The 18,975-nt window shown below is 35.7% G+C and overlaps 1 protein-coding gene across 1 annotated transcript in view; it reads left to right on the forward strand.

Annotated features, from left to right (window-relative positions):
• Positions 1-13,172, forward strand: part of LOC149805591 (SNW domain-containing protein 1-like) — a 30,312-nt gene extending 17,140 nt beyond the window's left edge. The window contains exons 10-14 of the mRNA XM_089950225.1: positions 2,825-2,960; positions 4,767-4,866; positions 7,703-7,820; positions 8,549-8,706; positions 9,319-13,172. Coding sequence (XP_089806351.1) covers positions 2,825-2,960; positions 4,767-4,866; positions 7,703-7,820; positions 8,549-8,706; positions 9,319-9,514 — 708 coding nt within the window. The 3' untranslated portion in view covers positions 9,515-13,172. The remainder of the gene's footprint in view (positions 1-2,824; positions 2,961-4,766; positions 4,867-7,702; positions 7,821-8,548; positions 8,707-9,318) is intronic.
• The last annotated feature ends 5,803 nt before the right edge of the window (positions 13,173-18,975 follow it).

Raw genomic sequence — 18,975 nt, forward strand, 5'->3', positions numbered from 1 at the left:
TCTGATCATTCTGATGGCTCCTTTGGCCCCCGTGATCATGGTTCATTGATCAACACTTATTGAGCTACTATCCTTGGGGATTGCTGCTGCAGACAGATCTTTTTCACAGCACAGAGGGTCCATCTTCCACAGTAATCATCAAATTCTTTACTTTCACATGTTACTAGTATCAAATCTATCCACCAGGACCAGTCTTCAAGCAAGATTACCAAATGCGTCACTAAGTTTGAAAGGTAAATATCGTCTAAGGTTTACAATGTCAAATGGAGACTTTTCTTTAATTAGTACAATAGATAATGCTTTGATATCCTGTCTGCCCCAGCCCCTTAAATGCAGTTGCAGATTTTCTTTTCTTCTTGAAGGAAATAGATTGTTCTGTATCCACCATTAGAGGAAATAGAGTACCCCTCCCCAATATTCTTTAAGTTCTCTATGAACTCCACTATAGGGTCAGATCTAAATCTTTTAGGAAATTATCAGCAACTTTGCTCCATAGACCAATCTCACACTCTTTAATATTGAGGGGGAACTGCTCTTGTGTTTCTTGGTCATAATCTAAAATTATTTGTCAACTATTAAGTGAAGCTTCCTTTGAGAATTTTACCCTTTAAGCAATCTTCCTTATCTCCCTAGGTCATTGAGGAGGAGTGAAATTCATGTTTTGTCAGTTAAGTATGATTCATTCTCTCCTTGCCAACCAGAGTTACTGCCTAAAAGGCTAGGAAATTTAGCAAATCAATAATAGCAGGTAATTTATTACTAATATTCACACAGTATTTACCTGATATTATAATCTAATACCCTGCTCTGTCCCACTGCACTGACGTCCATTCAGTCCAAGTCCAAAGTAAAAAAAAAGGAAGTTATTCTGATCGTTGGAGGCAACTGAGGTATCAGACTGAGATCATGTTGCTTTTGATTCTAGACCTTCAGTTACTAATTGGAAGAGTTTATTATCTCCTTTTATCTGGAACCAGTATCAAGAACTGGTATAGCAATGCAATAATAGGTATTATATAATTGAAATTAGTTTTACTCCCTCAAAAACCTAACATTTTCAGAATCTTAAAGTTACTCCTTCTGAATGGGTGGTCATCTAGAAAATTGCTTCTGCAGATTGGATGATTGTATCAACATAAGGTTTTCATTATAACACTGTAACAATGTGTAGCTAGACCTGAATGAATATATTGATGATCTAACCTCCAATAGATTTTTTCAAATGCATCTTATCACATCACTCAAATGAATGATGGCATGAGCATTAGGTTTGCACAAATAAACCTCTTTCAGTATTTAATTTGGTCCATGAATGAGAATGTTCAATATTTCCTCTTTGCATATTTTAAACTTCACTGGCTTGTACTTATACAAATGAATTTTAACAAGACTTTGCATTTCCATGTCTTTTAAACAAGTTTATAGACATCACTTGTGACATTGATTTCTAGGTCAAAGTTCTTGTGATGGCTTGTGAACATTACATACACAAGTATGACTGGATCTTTTATCAAATGTAATTTGTGGTTATATCTGAAGTATACCTTGATGATTGCTAGTTTAGTAAATTAAGTTTTTGAAACAAAATATAGCTTAAACCAAATTAGTTTGTGGGTATATCTTGACAGTATCTGAAATGAGCTTGGTGATCATCTCTGATATCAGTATATTTAAAGACCATGAAAAGATTCTTGCATTGCACTTGTCTTATGAACACATTATCCTGGAAATATTTTCGTTACAAAGTTTGGAATGTTGGTATTTTCAAGAATGTCGGAGACAGTTGAAATACCCAACAACAAAAAAAGTAAAAAGAAGGGATAAGTGGGCTTCATGGATTTCTACAAATTATTTTCAGCCAGCAGAACACAAGTTTATCTAAGTGACTCTTGTTACTTCCGCACATTCTATACATAATGTACCTTGTTATTCTTCCTAACCATTTTATGGAATCTTTAAATGTGATGTATGTTGATATATGGTTAACAATAATATATAAACTTTGTAATATACATGCTTTATTGGTTGTTTGAACAAAATGTCATATTTTCTTACCAGTAAATTAAATATATGCTTATTTTCATATGTTGGGAAATAAATTTAGTATGAAATGAAAAGCCGCATTATTTCTTTTGCTTATCAGACATCACATCCTGCTAATCTTTCTTGTTAGTCTAGCTTGTATGATGCCAAGTCCAGTAAAACTTATATGATACATAGTCCAGCGACAAACTTGTTTGATGCATGGTAAAGTACAGCTTGTATGATACATATTCCAGTAAAACTTGTATGATGCATATTCCAGTAAAACTTGTATGATGCTTATCAATAAAACTTGTATGATGCATATTCAAATAAAACTTGTACAATGCATAATCCAGTAAAACTTGTATGATATTTGTCCAGTACAACTTGAACGATGAATGGTCCAGTGAAACTTGTATGATGCATATTCCAGTAAAATTTGTATGATGCATAGTCCAGTAAAACGTGTTTTTGATGTGTAGTCCAGTAAAGCTTTGCTTCTGAAGTACTTTGGCGACTTAGTATTTCATTTTTTTATAAAAATTAACTTTGAAAACACCCTTTGTTAATAAGAATAACTTGATATAAATTTGTTACCTTTGTTTGAATCATAAATTTGTATCAAAAGATAAAGCAGCGAGGATTTTATTTTTGCTGGGAAGTCTAAGGAGCTGATTAAATTATTTTAATATCTCTATTGCAGAGTAATAATAGATTTTCATACTAGATAATTCTTGATAAAATAACAACATATCTTGATCTGCCTGCCTGTGAATGTTGTTCTTTATTTTGCTAATAGGCTCGAGAAGCTGTGGAGATGAGAGCCCAGATAGAGAAGAAGATGGCCCAGAAGGAGAAGGAGAAGAAGGAAGAAGTACTAAAACAGCTGGCTATGAAAGCCAGGGAGGAAAGGGCAGGGATAAGGAGAACAGATGGTAAAGCAAATATTCCTTGACTGTCCTTTGATAAAAGATTCATGCCATCACATGCTCTGTGTTTTGGCATGCAGTTACCAGCACTCAATATGGTTAATTTAAGACTTTCAACAAAATTTTCTCCTAAATAATTTTTTTAGACCTCTTAGAAAATAAAGCCATTTAAGACTAAATTATGTCACAAAATGAAAAAAATATCAGAATGATGTAACAGTTGTTAGCTCTAAAGGTCATAGACCAGATGAGCTTATGGGGTGGCCTATTGTCTGTTGTCCATCATTTGTTTTCTGTCTGCTAGGAGAATTGCCATGAAACATTACTAGATATGGTTGCTGCAACATCCATCTTGAAAATCTTATCACTGTTTCTTCTGAATTTGTGAGATCTAGTTGGTATTGAATGAAAATGGTGCTGATATGAAATCTAGTATGGCTGCCATCTTGAAAGCATTATTTTTTGCTACTCCTGAACAGAAAGTCGTATGAATATGGGGTTTGAGCAAAAGACTTTTTATTATGTCTGATTGGTCCTAAATGGAAAAGTTTGCTCTTACTGCTTCATCAGAATAGATGGTTACATCAGAATGGGATTTTCGTTGAAAGACTTCGTATAGTGTCTGCTTTGTACTAAATGAAAATGGGGACAATCAGACTAAATGAAAATGGGGACAATCAGACAATCAAAATGGTCATCACAGCAGCCAGCTTGAAACTTTTATTATTGCTTCTCCTTCTGAATATAGTTATAGTAACATGGGTTTTCACCAGAAGACATCTTATAATATATGTTGGTTGAAATGGTTCTGCTGAGACAGCCAAATAGGCCATCTTAAAAATCTTTCAGTCACTACATCACTTGAATAAATAGTTGTATCATGTTTGTCATAAGTAAAAATGGTGCTGATTTTATGCCAATGTTGCCATCATAACAGCCACTGTGAAAATCTTATTGCTACTCCTACTTTCTTCAAGTAAACTTTACTGATCATATTACTTAAAATTCCTCCCAGTCTATCTTCCATGTGAGCATCCAGCTGGTATTTTACTTAGCTTAAAATCTTGCAACACATGGTGGTGTCAAGAAGTAATTGGCAAGAGTTATTTCCGTCTGTTTATGTGATGTAGACAGAAAAACAAGTTTTAGTTGTTTTTGTAGGGCTGGATCTGGGATCAGTATGCCCCATCATAGCAGTGTTATTGCATATGGTGTTATCCATGGACATCTGTCCATTGATCATTCTGTCCATATGTCACACCTTGATTGAGTTCTGAGTTTTGGTCATTTCAGCGACTGGTGGGGCAGAAGTGTTTCATGAACATGTTTGCGGGTTTTTCTCAGTTAAGAAGAACACATTTTAGTTATTGTGCATTTGTGCCATGTGTAAAATCTTGTATTCTGTAACTTAGGATCCAATGTATCCACCTGTCTTCTGATTTGGGGGGATACACAAAATTTCAAAGATACAGATTAAGGATGAAAATTTGGAAGCAAACAATTTCTCACTTGTAGCACAGCACTGTTGTTATATTGTATTTGCCAAGCATCTTCATTAGCAAATTACTCATCAGAGCAAATGCCCACTTTAAAAACAATATGAATATAGTACTGTTAAATTCTTCAAAAAAGTTTTTAGAGCACATTTAATTTAATTGTACTAAAGATATATTTGATTCATTGTAATGTACTTATTGTTGCATCTTACTTTATGGCAAATTTAAATGCGTCTTAGTAACTGGTAGTTCTTTATAAAAATATAACCATAAATAAACTAACATGTATCTAGAAGTGCTTCTTTGTGGTTTCTAGATAACGAGGAGGAGGTTTTAGAGCGTGATGAATTAAGAAAAGATAGGCACAAAGAAAGACAGAGGGAGAGAAACATTGCCAGAGCAGCCCCAGATAAAAGGTAATATGAAGGTTTATTAACGAAAGAGCATCTTCGGCAATTAATCGTATATTTATATGTCACATGCATATTAACAGCAGCCCCAGGTGGGTGAGTGGTCTAATGCTCTAGCATTTACAGATAACATCTCACCTGTTTGCATGGGTTCAGGTCTTAGCTTGAGCAATATTGGTATGTACGAAAGATTGCTAGTAGCCTACCATGGGTCAGTGGTTTTTCCTGGGCTCTTTCTCCAACAAGTATACTGGCGAACATATATGACCCACCATTTGTTAAACTTGATGTTACGTCCCAAACATCACAAATGGCATATATTTACATATGATCAGAATCCGACTGCAGGCTGTTCTTTAAGAACCAAAAACACCTACATCAGTTATGAGAAAGGCTTTTGAGGTGCTGGTTTGACAATTTGATATTTCATATGTCTTTAGATGATCTGCATTGTTCATGTTCTTCCTTCTGAAAGTCCATTTTAGGCCAAAATCATTTATAATTCTATAAAATAAATTATAATGGTTTAGAGTTGGGAAACTATTCTATGCATAATTGGTTTTTAAATATCTTACATTTCAATTGTTACAAAAAAATCTTTAAGCATCATGAGAGATTGGGAATGCCTAATCACTACTGCAGTGTCCTAATGAAAGCAGGAGTGAATGGAGAGTGCATAGGGCTTGTGCTGAGTGTTTGATTAGTTAATAGTTTTCAAATAAACGCAAGTGTTTAGCCTTTTTATGAATGTTTTAATGGGATTATGGGGCCATGAGTGGCTGAGTGGTCTAAAGCGCTCACCGTAACGGATCACTGCCATCTCACCTCTATCTGCATGGGATCTAGTCTCAGACTTAGCCAATATGGTTACGTGAGAAAGCTTGCTAGTAGCTTCTCATGGGTCGGTGGTTCTTCCTGTGTTTTCCCAGGTTCTTCCTCCACCATTTATACTGGCTGCCATGTATAGCTTATCTTGTGCTGAAAAATGGCGTTACACCCTATTACAATAACAATAAAGGGATTCTCTGTAGTTTAAAAGAAATTTCTAAAGGGATTTATCCCTGCACTTTTTAATTCAGTTTTAAAGGGATCATTCCGGTAATTTGTATGAAAGTTCTAAAGAGACCATACCTGTAGTTTATATGGAAGTTCTGATGTGATCAACCCTGTAGTTCATATGAAAGTTCTGATGGAGTCATCCTTGTAGTTTGTAAGAAAGTTCGAAAGAGACCATCCTTGCGTTTTATGTGAAATTTCTGATGGAATCATCCCTATAGTTTATATGAAATTTCTGATGGAATCATTCCTATAGTTTATATGAAATTTCTTAACGGATCATCATTGTAGTTTTTTAGTAACTACCATTTAAGCTTTGCTAGAAATAGGTCAATAGTGAAAGTACTTGCAATTTTGGAGGCTGTTTAGTTACCTTTCTCCACACAAATAATTTTTTTGCTGCTTCTTGTAGGACCTAATTGATATTATTTGAATTAGCATTACGTTCTTGTTCCGTAGTTGGAACTTTGAAAAAGATATTACGTGTAGAACAGTTTGTTTTAGGGTTTTAAGTAGTTGAAATTTTCAAAATTGCAAACAATTCACCTGTTGTAAGGAACACTGAAGTGCATTTGATAAGGTAACTTCAGATGTAAGCTATAGCAAACTCACTATTATACAATAGGTGAGAGTTTCCAGTCCGTCAATGTTTATAAACTCCTAGTGTAGCCATCTATGCAGGCTTGCATTTATTTCAAGGTGACTACTGAAGATAGCCTTTTTTTTTTCCACCTGGGATGCATCCTATGCTGATGCTTAGCTGAGGTCTTGGACTTTTTAATAGAGTGCATTTTATATTAATAAATTGGACTTTCTATTTAAGAATTTTACTCTTTTCTTTGCTTTATCTTTGATTTGTGAGTTTTTTTAAATACCTTAACATCCTCAGCAACATATAATCATAATAGCTGATGTGCCAAGAAACCACATACATACATAGTCAGAACACATGGAATATTTTCCCATGAAAATTGATCTTTGATTGTATAGCGAGAAGTTATTTTGGAAATCACAAAGAAATGGAAATAAGTTGGGCATCCACAGAAGTATGCTAGGTAAAATAATACAATGCCAAACGCATTATGATACCTTTATAGAAATACTTGCACAAGTTTTAAAACAAAATTTTCAGGTTCATTCTTAAGTAATGGCACATGGGATACTGTGGCAATGAGTAAATCATATCAGTCAGTAAGTTGTTTTAATGATCCCTGAGATGATGTGTGACAGCATGAAGGCATTAAGGTTCACGAGAAAAGTGTGAGTCACAATATTTTTGTTTGTCTTAAAATTAATGATTTTATATTGAATTGCTAGAAAAAATTAGGATGTATAAAAAAATCAGGCATATTTCCTGTTATGTTTGTTGTATATTTATGTCCATAACAGGAAAGGCAGATAATTTAAAATCTTGTGAAATAATTGGTTTGAGAACTAGTCTAAAACTCTTAATTAGTCTCATTTACCCAGATGCATATATTAAGGAACAAGTACATTTTTTTCCGAGCACATGACTAATGGTGGTATTGTGGGATAGCATCAATTTCAAGATATCAGCGAAGAAATTGAATACGTTTTTGACTTTCCCACAAAGAAATGACATGTATCAGATGAAATATAATTCAGATTTTGGGGTTGAAATGGGACTGGGTAAAGAAGTGACCATGGATCTACATTTGAAAAATTGTTATAGCTATGTTAAAAATTCCAATCACGCACACACACACATATGCATGTTCTGATTGTCAGAAATATGCATCTAAAAGACTGGTTTCTTTTCCTGCAGAACAAGACTCCAAAGGGATAGAGAGCGTGACATCAGTGAGAAGATAGCTCTAGGATTACCTAATACAGGAGCTGGCCAACAAGATCAGTTTGACCAGAGGCTTTTCAACCAGTCCAAGGTAAAGGAATTTTGAAAAAATAAATAAAATGAATTTTATCCTTGTACTGTGTATCCTTTGAAATGTTTATAATCCCTTGACTAAAAATGCTATTATTCCTCTATTAATTGCATTGTTTTGTGCCATGTAATAAGCAGACAAAATTAGAAATTCAATAACTTATTATGTGTTTTTGAGCATTTTGTAATTTAAGTTTTGAAAACAACTGATGGGTTCTAATCATAGAGTTTTAATTGAACATTTATTCTTAACACATATTTTCTTTAAATGTTGCATTTCATATGTTCCTTTGATCTTTTTTGTCAATCTTTTTGTGTTAGGTTGGGTTAATTCTGTAATGTTGAAGAGATTAATTATAAAACATTAAGAGAAATACTTAAGCTATGGACTTCTTCTTCTTGAGCCAAACCATATATACTATTCAGTTTTTATACATTTTAGATTTCTCTTCCAGTCAGGAAGTAGTGATCAAAGAGTTTAGCATAATGCAGTGGTAGCAAACTTGTTTTGCATATCTTTGATGCAGGGTTTTATTCTGTCTATAGCATGAGTATTAATGTGTGTCAGTGCAGTGCAGATGTTGTTTTGCTTTAGGTTATCTAGCTTTTCTGCCTCCTTAGAGACCACTTAAATCTGCACTTTCAAGATTATGTTATACTTATTATAGTAATTGTTGCACAGTAATTTTTTTTAAACATAATTGAAGTTTTAATTTCTGTCCATTTCAGGGATTGGATAGTGGCTTTGCTGATGACGAAGCTTACAATGTGTATGACAAGGCCTGGAGACAGGATAAAGACTTGGCCAGCCACATATATCGTCCCTCACGGAACAAAGACCGAGACCAGTATGGCGAGGATCTTGATACCCTTATCAATACAAACAGGTCAGTTTCTGTCAGCTTACGCTTTCATATATTAGTTTTATTTGTCACAATGCTGTGACAATCTTTATTTTACCTATTGCACATAGATGTCATAGATTTTATACATCCACCATATAGTGGAGTGTATTGTATTATATGATATTTTCCATGTATTTATTATCAGTTTGGTTTCTACAAGACAGGATGGGAGAGTATTTCCTTAATTTAGCAGCAGAATGGATGCACATCACAGCCACAAGCCTATGCAGGGCCTTAGTGCCTGTAAGATTGGTTGCATGATGTTAGCCACCACTTGAGCCACAAACCAGTCAACGGTGTGTCTCGTATGGTCAGTTACAGGTTTTCACCCAGCATCCAGCTTGTTCAACTCTACACATCATGCCTGCTATCCAGCTGATCCCCACACACAGACACACTGATGTAGGCAAGTGTTTAGATTTGAAAATGTGTGCAATAAAACACATTTTTAGCTGAATATATCTTAGATATTTTTCTCAAAAGAGCGCAGATTTTAATAATTACTCAACTGTCCTGTTCTTTAAAAAATTGCTAAAAAAGTATGTTAGATTATACGTTTTAATCCTGTATGATGTGGGGATTTTTTTTCTTCAGGTTTGTTCCAGACAAGCAATTCTCGGGAACAGACAGGAGTCGGCATCGTGAAGGCCCTGTTCAGTTTGAAAGAGATGATGAAGAAGATCCTTTTGGTCTGGATAAATTCTTGAAAGAAGCTAAAACAGGCCAGAAACGAGCTGCAGATGATCCCCGATCAAGTCGAGACTATGATCGGAAGAAGAGAAGAGAATGATATATTGGATGATTCATAAATAAGACATTTGTGTCGATGCACTGGTTTCAGAGGACTGAGAAATGAGTGACATTTTTGTTAAGAATAGTATTGGAGAATAGAGCTGAAGTGTGGTCTGAATGCGACTGTCAAAAAGTTGTAATTAAAGATCAGATTGTCACTGAGACTCATTTCAAAATTTACAAAGGACATTTTGAAAGAGATTTGGCATCATGGAACAATGAAACCTAGCATGACCTATTGGTTTTGTTTGTCACTGAAACACATTTCAGAAACAAAGTTTGTAGAGGGCTCTTTGAAAGAGACTTGGTATCATGGAACAATGAACCCTAATATGACCTACAAAACTGCAGGGATGCCACCAAGACACAGTGGCATGTTTTCTCAGGATACTTTCCCATGATGTTTTAAATTCATTTATATTTTCATGGTATCAACTTCTGTGGTTTTGCACAAAAAAATTTGCAAACTGGGGGAGTGGACCGTTTTCTTTTTGGCTTAATGAGACCATTGCTGGTTGGGTATTTCAGATTCTAGTTTGCAGCAGTGATAAAGTCTGTATAAAAATAGTGAATTCACAGTACTTTCTGTTTTGGGAAAGGTCCATGGCAAATACATCAGACTTAAATATGCTGTTTAATATTCGATGTCCAGCTTGATTATTGTCCATTAATGTCATCATTCATGAATAAATTTTGCAGTTACAAGGAAAAGTGTGGTATCTAGCAGTTAATTAACTTTTAATGTTTTCATTGACTTTGATATTATCAGAATCATGTAATTCTAAGGTACTCTTAAATATTACATATTTGTAAAGCATTGCATATGAAATTGCAATGCATTATGAGCTTTTCTGTTCCATTGATATTTGTATGTCATTGTATTTTTTTTTTTTTTTGTTCCCTGGATCTAACAACATAACTTTTATTCGCTATGGTCTTTTTTCTCAGACCTCATGTGTGCCTTATCCATGGCTACAGGTAGAAGCCTGTTGTTTTGGAGCTGCTAGGTCCAAGATAAAGTTTGCTGGAACTGAAAGCATATTTTTCCTTTCTGCATGGCATCTCGAATTTCCTTGTTTTAATTTTAGTTCAACTTAATTGGTGGATTATACTTGGGCATGGATAGTTTCCTAATGATTGTGAATCAAATTTCCAGAATCTAGTTTTCTCAAGCTTCATAGGTAGTCTGCTTTTGGGTTTAGTCACCTTCCTATTGATTATTAAGCCCAGAAATCTAAGGTCAATGGAACAGAAGCTAAAATTGTTTCCGTCATCCAGGTACAGGTTTTGTAAACTTCATACGTCTACGACATTTAAGGAAGGAGAGCTCATGTTGTGTCTGCGGTTGATAGATGAAGGTCAGGGTCACTTGATGTGAAATTGCAATATTAATTTTACATTTGTAATAGATACATTTGAGCGGGGATCAGTGAGATTTATGATGGCTATTTCTTTACTCTGTCATGAGTAAGAGGTCACTTTATTGAACTACATTTTGACAATAATTGACTGTTACCTGAATCATTGGATAAAAGGAGAATTAATATACATGTGAATCATTCTATTATTCCCATTCTTTTGTTTCATAAATTTAGTGAATATTAAACACTAGAATTTGAGACCTAATTTGTTAGTGTTAGTTTTTATTTTTCAGGAAGGTGTTAGTTGATGCATTTGATTTGACACAAGTTCCAAACTATAGTGTCGTCATTGCAATCACATGCCAAGTTAAAAACAAAACCACAGTGCTCAGATTTTTGGCAAACAGCTAGGAATGTGACAAAAACAAATTCAGTGGATAAAGAAGCTACTTGTGTCTATCATTGAATTTGAAATCTTTATACATATTCATGTACAAAGATGACATGTGGCATCGATGTAGTTAGCATTACAGACTCACATTCAATGGGTTATGGGTTCAAGTCCTTCCCCATGCTGACTGCTGTGTGTTTCTGTTCAAAGCACTTCTCTCCCTTGCCCCAGTTATTTATGTGTTGATATGTTATAAAATACCATTGATTCACTCATTGTACTTTCTGCAGAGCCTGTCATGGCACAACCTTTATGTAGAAATTACTTTGGTGTCAGTGTTCATAGCCATCCCTTCATCTTCCATGACCCTAGATTTACCTCAGTGTTAAAATTGTTTACTTCCCTTTATAAAATCTTCGAGGAGTGGGACAGGCTTGAAATGCAGGAAAGACCAGAATCTTGTTTGTTTACTTAATATAAACTAAATTGACACTGGAAAGTTTGCATTATTATTTTCTTCTCATAATTCTTGGGGTAGAAATGAATTCATTCTTAGGGTAAGAAAAGCATGAAGCAATGAAACTACGAAGTTCAGTGAATGCTGACAAGTGATGTGTTAGAATCTTAGTGCACAATGAATATTTTTGCTCATGATGATGTGTATGTGCCATTGTTTGCCTGTGTTAGTCATGGTGGATACACCTTTCTCACCAGTATATACAACTAATACCCAATGTACTAATGACTTGGTAAATCTATCCTACTTAAGGTTAGATGAGAATACATGTACACTGTGATGTCACTTGTCTAAAATCATCAATATTCAGAAAAGGCACTATAAATTTATGTGATGTCATTTACATGAGGTCACTTCTACACTTTATTGATAGAATTACAGAAACCTGTCACTCTATGTAAATTGTTTTTGGAAAAAAGAGCACTTGGCGAGATAAAATATAAATCAAGATTGGGGGATAATATTTTTCTTTTCAACCTAAATGAAGAAGTGCACTTAGCTGTAGAATCTGGATTCATTGGCAGGAAAGATTCATTTAATCCAAGTTGAGTGCACTCAGCCATGGAATTGGGATTCATTGGCAGGAAAGATTCATTTAATCACCATGTTGTAGGAGGTAACATTTCTCAATAACACATCAACACAAATACTTGGATATTGTGCTCCCCATTTGCAATATCTGTTGTTTTGGTTTATAATCAGTCTACATTTCAGCAATGGATTTATATCCAGATATTACAGCTCGACCAGTTTTGTTCTTACCCTACATATTCGCATGGTTAAAGTTTCCCTTAAAAACACTTAAGCATTATTGCTATTCATATGATTCTTGCTTTTGAAGTTACTAAGTAACAATACAAGATAAATTTACCTTTATTCGTGGACTTTGTTTTTGCTGCAAAGAATGAATTTGAATTCTCAGTATAATGTCTTTGTCGCAAATGCGATTTCTGTGAAAGCCTTTCAGGCATTAACAAAAGGGTACGTTTGTGCAAAATCTTAACAAATTATGCCCTTGAAAATAAATGCAAACATCAATATCATGGGCTGCAAAAACTTATGTTGACAGTACAGATTATTAAAGGATTTTCTCATCATGAAATGCAAATGTACAAAAGCGTGAGAAGAGCTTTGTAAGCGTCATATTACATGTGTTGACTTGTTAAACAAGAAGTCACAGCTTCTGTGTTAATGAAAACATTTGTAGTCCTGTCTTTGTAGTAAAATGTTGCACAAAAGACTAGGATTACTCCAGGTTTTAGGTGTTATTGAATGTTTTAGAAAGTCATTGTATGTAAAAAGAATCTTGTACATGGAGGAAATGTTGAAATGTTTATTATTATTTCCACATCAATAGATATAATATTAAAAACTTTGAAACAAGAAATGAGCTTTGTTATTTATCAACAGATAATCTTTACATTCCAGATAGCAAGACCCATCAGTCATACTTTATTTCTTATACTTTTGTATGGCTCAAACTTTGGACTTGATTTTTCTATGCATCTGGTATAAAAGTGGACACCAGTATACAGTGCGACTTTCTCTATGTAGAATGTGTCTTTCAGTACACTCTATAAAATAGCTGCTGTCCTACAAGGACCTCCTTGCCTTTGTATAAATAATATGAATGTTACTTTCATACCTTGTCTGAACATGGACATGTCTGCTGCAAGGAGCAACTTCCATTTTCACTCATCAACCATAGATGAGACAATTAATCACTTTTTTAGGTATAGATAGCTGTATAGACAATATTCCTCTGAAATTATTGTAAATGCAGTCTTTACACCTGATGAGTCGAATCATCTTGAACAGTTCTAATTTTATTCCCAAACAGTAAATTACTGAGACCTATATTTCACACTTGCACGATGAAAGGTTTATTTGTGTAATCTGCAGCTCATACACTTTAACATTTAAAACTTGATAAATGCATTCAAAGTCTAAAATTTACACCCATCAAGAACATTGGGTCATAGTGAACTCTTTTCCTTGCTGATGCAATTGTTTTTGCTTTTAAGTCATTGCATCCAGCAAAATGCCACTTTACCATTTGAATCCATTGACCTTTTCATCATGAAAAAAAATAAAGAAATATACCAGCTACATTTATTGTGTATAAATTCATCCACATTGATGTTTGGTGCTTGCAGTGGCCAGAGTAGACTTATAATAGCCAGGCACTAGTGTGTAATATCAAAGGTGGTAATGCATTTCAGTACATTAACTGGCTGTTGTTTTTCGTCTAAAATCCACACTGATAGTTCTTGGATGTTGCCTTCAATGTGCGTTTCCGTAGGAAACGGTACACGTGTCGCAGAATGCCTTGCCACTCACAAGAATAACTGTTTTTCCCATCAAATTGCGTTTGTCTGCTTGACGTGGGCATAGAGCCATGGGATGTTGATAAATGCATGTGGGGTAGGGCTGCCATGTGCGTGTCTGCTCCATTGAACCGCTGTTTTGGGAAAAATCCATAGATGGCACCGAGCGGCCAGAGTTGGAGCCCCGACAGTGATTCACAGTGACTCCTCAGGTGGCTTCATTGTAGGCTATGATTATTTCAGATATGGAATCTTGTATTTGGTATTTTTGTGTATTTATATTGCAATATCAGGAACAGTGACGATTTTCTGGTCATCACAGCTTTGGCAAGTTGACATAGTAAATATGTTATTACTAAGCTCATCGAAAATGTTGACCTGATCTGCATGAAACCTTCTGAAGCATGTTTGAGTCAGTACATTATCACCTGTTTTAGAGCCACAGGCCCAGCTAGAATATTGGTCAGTAAAGCATACATTGCATACATTAATTTCCTACAAAAATGTCGAAAGTCGGTGTGTGTAGAAATTAATGTATATGCATTATCGTGTATGGCAATTAGACATTGGTGGACCCATACACATTTATGTGTACAGCAATTAGATATATAGGTATACCCTATAGACATTAACATGTATAAATGTGACATTTCAGTGTGCATCCACTTACAAAAGAGCAGTTGTTAACAAAAATCAGAGGGCAGGGAGTTTGTATGGCAATTAAATATCTTGATGTACCGTATATACATTTACATTTATGGCAACCAGACATATCAGAGTGCCTGATATACCTTAACATGTTAAGAGTTTGCAAAAACTGTGGAAAAGAATTTTGAGACTCCTATTATTTAAAGGCTCATTTAGGCAGAAATCGTTTGTTTCAAAACTTGCACAGGGTGATTTATCAGAAGTCAGTCGGCCCAATGTGCACTTGCTTAAGTACTGGGGGTGGTGATTTGAGAGCTGAATTGTGCCAAATTGCAAAACTAGAAACCACATAGAGGGCCTGGAGAAACCTAATAGAACCTGCACATCAACTGGAAGTGAAGGTTGATACCCTCTTGTGAAAGTATAATGGCACCGATCAAGGACCAGCCCATTGGAACGACTTTGGAATTGAATTGGATCATGCCAGTAAAGGCAAAGTCACACCATAACCAAAATCATAAGAGCAAATAGAGTCCATGCTGCTGTGAGAGAAGCAGATATCGCTGAAAGTGGCTGTAACCATCCAGCTAGAGAACAGTCCGCAAATCATGGAAGAGATTGACAAAGTGTACATCAAAAGCCCGACTAAGGAAGACTAGCTAGAAGTGTTCCACTTAGTGCAAGGCAGCGGAGATCCATTTATTGCTGGCAAAGGATGAGTTGATGTCACATACAATACTTAGTGCATATGGTGGAGACTGACCACCATGCATCTATGAATACAGTACCATTAACATTCTTTACTGATGTGATAGCTAAGAACAGCAAAGAACATGACAGCTATTATGATGATGAGCTTCCAGTCAATGGAATTGCCACCTGTCCTCATATGACATGATTGACCCAATAATACCAGGCATCAGTGCTGCCACTTTTATTCTGCTAGCATTTTCACCATGCTGACTAGTTATTGTGAGTGCTTTTTTTGACCCATTCTTTTGTGTTTGCAGATGATGTGGGATTTAGTTGAGGCTGGAGATAGTATTGTTTTTCCCCAGTCTTTGACTGACAGCACAGATGTGCTGATTATAAAACTGTAGGGGTGAGGATAGAGGGTGCAATGATTCCCTGATCATTAAAGAGGCGTGTTTTTTTCTTCTTCATCGATTTTATCTTCATTGATAGGTCGGTTGAAAGAATTCTTGATAGTGGTAATTTGATTGCGGAACATAACGTTTAACGGGTTTTGCTAATGAGTATGATATGGTTCTTCTCAGGATATAGGTCAGATATGGGAACATACTGAGGTACATTTTGATTGGTTGGGGAGGATTATACCACAATTTGTAATGTGCATGTAAGGGAAAGAAAAAAATTATTTCTCATTTCTGAATCTGGCATCTTATTTTAAACTGGTAGACTCCTCTGAAAATATGTGAAACAAAACATTCCTCGACTGATACAGATTTGCAGGAGCCATCCATTAAGCAAACATTGTTTATCAAACTTCTGATGGGACATGCAAATGTTCTGATAAACTTGAGTTTGGGTTGTATGAAATCTGCAAGCTTGGATACATAATATGTTTTGAATAAATTGAAAATTTTAGATTCTTCTAACCAAAATTCCATCTTCGACAACTTTTTATGGTCTGACACTGAAAACTGACAAAGAACTGACTCAAATGCTGAAACACTCATTATTTAATAGCAATGTACTACAAACAGTGGGGCAATTTAGACTGGTTCCTTGTTCTTTATGCTAAAATAACTATGTGCATGGTAGATGCAGACAGGCCAGGAGCCAGGGCTGGATTATGGCTTTGGGGGGAGTGCAGTACACATAGATATAATAACTTTAAAGCAGTCTTTAAACTGTCCTTTACATGTGTATATTATATTAGACTATGTATTAGATGGTTTAGATTTACTTAAACACATTATTTTATCTGCTGCAATGGGGGGAGGGCAGAAGGCATGGCTAGTGGGAGCCTGGACAAATGCCTCAAGTGCCCCACTTTATCTAGCCCAGCCAGGGACCAGACTATGTGAGCACTGTATTTAGTTCTTTGTGCAAATCATGAAAAGCAAAAGCAAATTTTCTCTACAATACATACCCGATCACATTATTGTTAGGAATATAATCCCCAGTACCACCAAAATCCAACCTTCCAAAGGCATAAATTTGTCATTTCTGTCTATATTTAATAGGCAAGTACAATATCTTTTGCTCATTACCTCCACTTAAAATACACAGGTGGTGCTATTTTGAATTTTAGTGAAACATCGTTAATGGGATATGTTGTGGAGATGATAGGAGGATATGGAGGTATGTAATTTGGAAAGTATTCTACAAGAATCATAATCTATACCTAAGGTAACTTTTGATGGAAGAAAATTGGATTCTTCATATGAAGGATAACCCAAAGTCCTAAGTTGCAAAAAGCACAACAGGAGTTCATGTGATTTGCATCTGGGATTAAGAAATAACTGAAATCTTCTATAAAATAAAATTTCTAGGTTAATCCTGTGAATTCTGAGTCTAGGTTATCCATCTGAAGGTTGTGCTGACATCAGATAGGTCTGGCATCTGCCTGTATAACTGAGATACCAGATCCAGAGGCACTCAAAGGGACAATGTTATTGACTTTGCTCCAGTCTCTCAAGATGTACCACTTTCCCTCATAAGTATTTAGAGTAGAGGCCTTATTGATTGTGCATTTCTTTCAACAACTGATGGGTTCAGTTGTCTATGTTGCACGGCTCTTCTAACAAGAGCTGGGCATGAAGGAATGGACAGTCTGGGCAATGATGTAACTCAGGAGTCTGAGGCTGTTTGAGAAGAATTGGCTGGCTGGGATCTTCCTGGGTAGATCTATCATTGATCAACAATTTGTTTTATGAAGAGGAGCATTCCAACTCATTTGTGCATTTTATGCCCCTCAAATTTTGTATGATCTTTGGAACTAAGGCCGTTTTGGTATGCTCACATACCCTCCCAACCAATAGAAATGGCGTCATTGTTCCAAACCTTGGAATCCGGTACTGGCAAGATGAAGTTGGGCAGGTTGTGATTCTCCCTGGTAGTAAAATGATCGATCATCGCATGCCTTTGTAGCAGGCAAATCTGATGAAAGACTAATGGATGGAGGGGCCATTCTGTTTGAAAAATCTGGTAATTTCTTAACAAAGAATTGGCCATGACATTGAGTCCACTGGGAATATGTCTAATCTTGATGTTGATTTAGCTTTGTGCGTACCATTGGTAGAATTATCAGACTTCCGTTGATTTTGTACCACCCTGTTCGAGGAGGTATGTTACTACTACCAAGTTGTCAAAAATTATGAGTATGACCTTGCCATCTAAAATGAAGTTTCTTGGTGACAGCTTTCATTTTCAAGAGATCGATGTGGAGACCTCTGTCATCCAGTTACCACTGGCAGTTGACGGTGTCAAATCCCGAAAAAAGATGGTGTCTCCAACTAAAGGTACTTGCACCCTTACTGTTGTAAAGGTATTCCTGTCATAAGCCAACCTTGGCTATGCCACTGATCCAGAAATTATATCTTGCTCATTATGCTGATCTTAAATCATGCAGCATTGAAAAGGGAAGCCAACGAGACAGCAAACCATCTGCAAAGTGACCCTGCAGAATGAGATCTGTTGCTGCATTGAACAATTCGAGGAGTTGCATAAACTGTGTTTCTCACTGGAAATGGACAATACAAGCTCAACACTTCGGAGCACCCAAGTTGAGGAAGATGTACAAGGTTGAGTGGGCGAGATATTTCATATACAGATAGACAAAGATCAGGCTTCTCCTAATTGATCAGAAAGCCTAGATGAGTTAACAGTGATATGGAATCGTTCTTTCTTTCTCTTGACTAGAACTGAAGTTACCATATATTTCAGATGAATGTTCTCGACATGTATCAGCTGTGAAGTTGTACTGAACAGGGAGATTTTACAGATGATTAGTTTCATAATGGTATAAGGGCTTATTTTCAAGTCCAGAAGGAGAGTGTGAAACTGACAATTCCCTTGGTATGCAAACCAGCAGGAATCTCCATGAGGATGGAGGGATGGTAATGCAAAAATATGCATATCAGATAGAGACCGATACCAAATTCATTCATAAGGCTGGAGAAGGGAAGAAAGGGCTAACTTCCTTTTTGTCAATATCAATCGAGGCCTTGGTCACTGTAGATGACAGTG

This window comes from Sinohyriopsis cumingii, chromosome 2, assembly GCF_028554795.1.
Source record: "Sinohyriopsis cumingii isolate HCF-2022 chromosome 2, ASM2855479v2, whole genome shotgun sequence".
Classification (NCBI taxonomy): domain Eukaryota; kingdom Metazoa; phylum Mollusca; class Bivalvia; order Unionida; family Unionidae; genus Sinohyriopsis; species Sinohyriopsis cumingii.